Genomic DNA, 2,558 nt, shown 5'->3' with positions numbered 1-2,558 from the left:
AGTGCGCTGCTTGCCTTCCAGTGGGGAATGGGGCTGCCCCTGCTTTGCAGACAGCCCTGGTAGGGGCCTGCCCATCACAGGTGCATCAAGGGAGCATCTGCCTTTGGAGTCTCTGCAGCCCTAGAGAGCCTGCACCTCAGCAAAGCAGCCGTCCCAGGAAGCTGTTGTGGGTCCCAGCATGAGCTCGCTGGCCAGAGCTCCAGTCAGGCGTCCCTCAGCGCTCTGCTGACACGTGGTCCCTCTCTGGCCGGGTCAGGGGGCCTAGGGGCCGGGCACACCCATTTCAAGGCCACTACTGGAACCTGTGCTGCGCCCCGCCAGCCCGTCACTGTCCAGCCCAGCCCCTGGTGGAAGTAGATTCTTTAATGATAGTTACACCTTAGAAAGGATCTAGCTGCAGCTGATTGTCAGACTTGTACAGTTTCCATTAAAAAATATAAACTCTAGAGAGGCTCCTGCCCGCTGTGAGGGACAGGACGGAGCTGTCCAGTGCTACTCTGGACTCCTGCCAGCAGCAAAGGTGGCTGGCTTCTCACACATATTGCTGCTTCTTCTTGGTGGCCGCCTTGCTGGCCAGGTCCTTGGCTTTCTCTGTGGCTGCTAAGGCTGTCTCCTTGGCCTTCTCAGTGGCCTCCTTCGCCGTCTCCACCAAGGTCTTGGAGGGAGCTTCTCCTACAATGAGGAAGTGTAACCCAGCTGTGTAGCCCAGCAGGTCTCCTCCCCTGCACTCCCCAGGATCTCGGAGGGCTGCAGCACTGCCCAGATGGAAAGGTTCCTCTTGCTGATACAAGCAGTCGCAGCCTCCCTGGGGCTGGAGCCAGTGTCCCTGCACAGCAGGGTGTGTGCACGCACCACTTCCTTTATTGGCTTCAATAGCCACCCTCCCCACACCTTGCTGCGGGCCAGCTGTTAAACCCACGAGAGCAGAGGTCCCCAAACTGTGGGACGCGCCGCCCAAGGGGGGCCAGAGAAACGTTCAGGGGTGTGTGGCTGGGGGCCCAGGCCAGCTCCCACGGGGGCAGGGAGGGAGCACCCCCTAGCTCTGCTCCTGGCCCCGCCCCCAGCCCCGGCCCTCGTACCTGTCCACGTCCGGCGGGGGGAGGGAGGGAGGGACCACTGCACTAGAGGAATGCAGAGAGCAGGGCCAAGTTTGTGATTCCTCCGGGCCACTCAGCCTAACACATCAGGGCGTGCTGCTGACTGCCGGTTCCACTGGGGCTTCCAGTGAGGCCAAAGGGAGTTGGGTGCCCATGTTAAAGGTGAGGGCAGCTGCAATCCAGAGGTGGATGCAGGGCTGTGACATCAACAACCACCCTTGGCTGGAAAATCATGTTGCCATCCCCAGTCCCATCTGCTGCCAGTGCAGGCCCCGCCTGCCCCCAGAGGCCAAGGCACTCACCTTGCATTTTAGCTAGCACGTATTCAAACCCCTTGGTGCTCTTGGTCACGTTGCTCTTGAACCTGGCCAGGCCGAACTCCTGTAACAAGAGAGACCGGAGTTGCAAGCCTCAACCACGGAGTCCAGGCAGCTGCCTTCTGAACCCAATGGTCTGTCAGTGCCCCTGTACCATGGGGGTCCCTTTGGGCTGCAAGCTAAGCACCCACTGGAATGAGCCTCTATCGGCCACAGGGCTGGTGCCTGCAGCATCAGGGCGTATCAGGCTTCCGGGGCTGCGCTGAACGCGGCAGCCACTCACCTGGATGGCTCGGGAGACGCCAAACAGACTGGAGGAGACCCACGCATCCCGTCTGACTTCAGTCCAGTTGCTGTTCTCTGGGTTCACACAGTAAACGCAGCGCTCCTCCACCACCTGCAGGAGGCGACAGCAGCATCAGCCCAGTGCTCCCACTGCCCACGCACCCTGGTCCTGGGGCAACGGAGCTGGGTTACCTCAGGCAGCAGCGTTTCTGGTCCAATTCTCTGCTTGCTGCCCTTGCCACTCACCATAAGACGAGCATGATTAATGTTCCAGGTGTATGTGGTCATGGTTCGGTTCTTCGGGTCCACGATGGAATCTTCCAGGATGTACACAGAGTGGGCGACATTAGCAGGAAAGAAGCGCTCTGCCCACCGTGGCATCCTGTTGGTCTTGGTCAGGAGCCGCCTGGAGAGCAACTTCTGGTCCGCTGTCACCTCCCGGTGCACAATGTCTTCTGTCAGGACATGCTTGCTGGGGGAGAAAGGTGAATGTCAGCCTTAAGGCTGTGCCTCTTGGATCCAACATCCTAACAGGCAGCCCCAGCGGTCTGTGCTGGGACCCTGGTTTCTGAGCATAGCTAGAGCTGGGTCACTGAATGGGAGATACCCAAGCAGGGAGTGTGTAGACGAGTCTCCCCTAGGAGTCAGTACTGGCCCCAACGCAGTGTCGGTGATTCAGAGGCACTCTCTCCTCCTACACAGTACCGACCCCATGTCCCAGGAGAGGGGTTACCAGATGGTCCCATCCTGGAGGGTGTCTCAGCAATGGCTGGCCCAGGGCAGGGATGGGGCCCGGCTCACTCTGTGCTCAGTTCCAGCCCAAGCTGTGTGCGAGGGGGACAGTGCTGACAATGCATGA

General features: G+C 60.0%; 1 protein-coding gene across 1 annotated transcript; it reads right to left on the bottom strand.

The window, feature by feature from the left end:
• Positions 1-343: 343 nt before the first annotated feature.
• Positions 344-2,172, bottom strand: PRELID1 (PRELI domain containing 1). Its single transcript, XM_024205165.2, has 4 exons — positions 1,946-2,172; positions 1,698-1,811; positions 1,400-1,478; positions 344-672 (listed from the first exon to the last, which is right to left on the bottom strand). The coding sequence occupies exons 1-4, from the start codon at positions 2,078-2,080 to the stop codon at positions 533-535; spliced, it is 468 nt and encodes a 155-aa protein (XP_024060933.1). The 5' UTR covers positions 2,081-2,172; the 3' UTR covers positions 344-532.
• Positions 2,173-2,558: the final 386 nt, after the last annotated feature.

Source organism: Terrapene carolina, unplaced genomic scaffold (genome assembly GCF_002925995.2).
Source record: "Terrapene carolina triunguis isolate 2854851 unplaced genomic scaffold, T_m_triunguis-2.0 Scaffold30602, whole genome shotgun sequence".
In the NCBI taxonomy this organism is placed as follows: Eukaryota; Metazoa; Chordata; order Testudines; family Emydidae; genus Terrapene; species Terrapene triunguis.
This window is presented reverse-complemented; position numbering and strand designations above follow the sequence as displayed.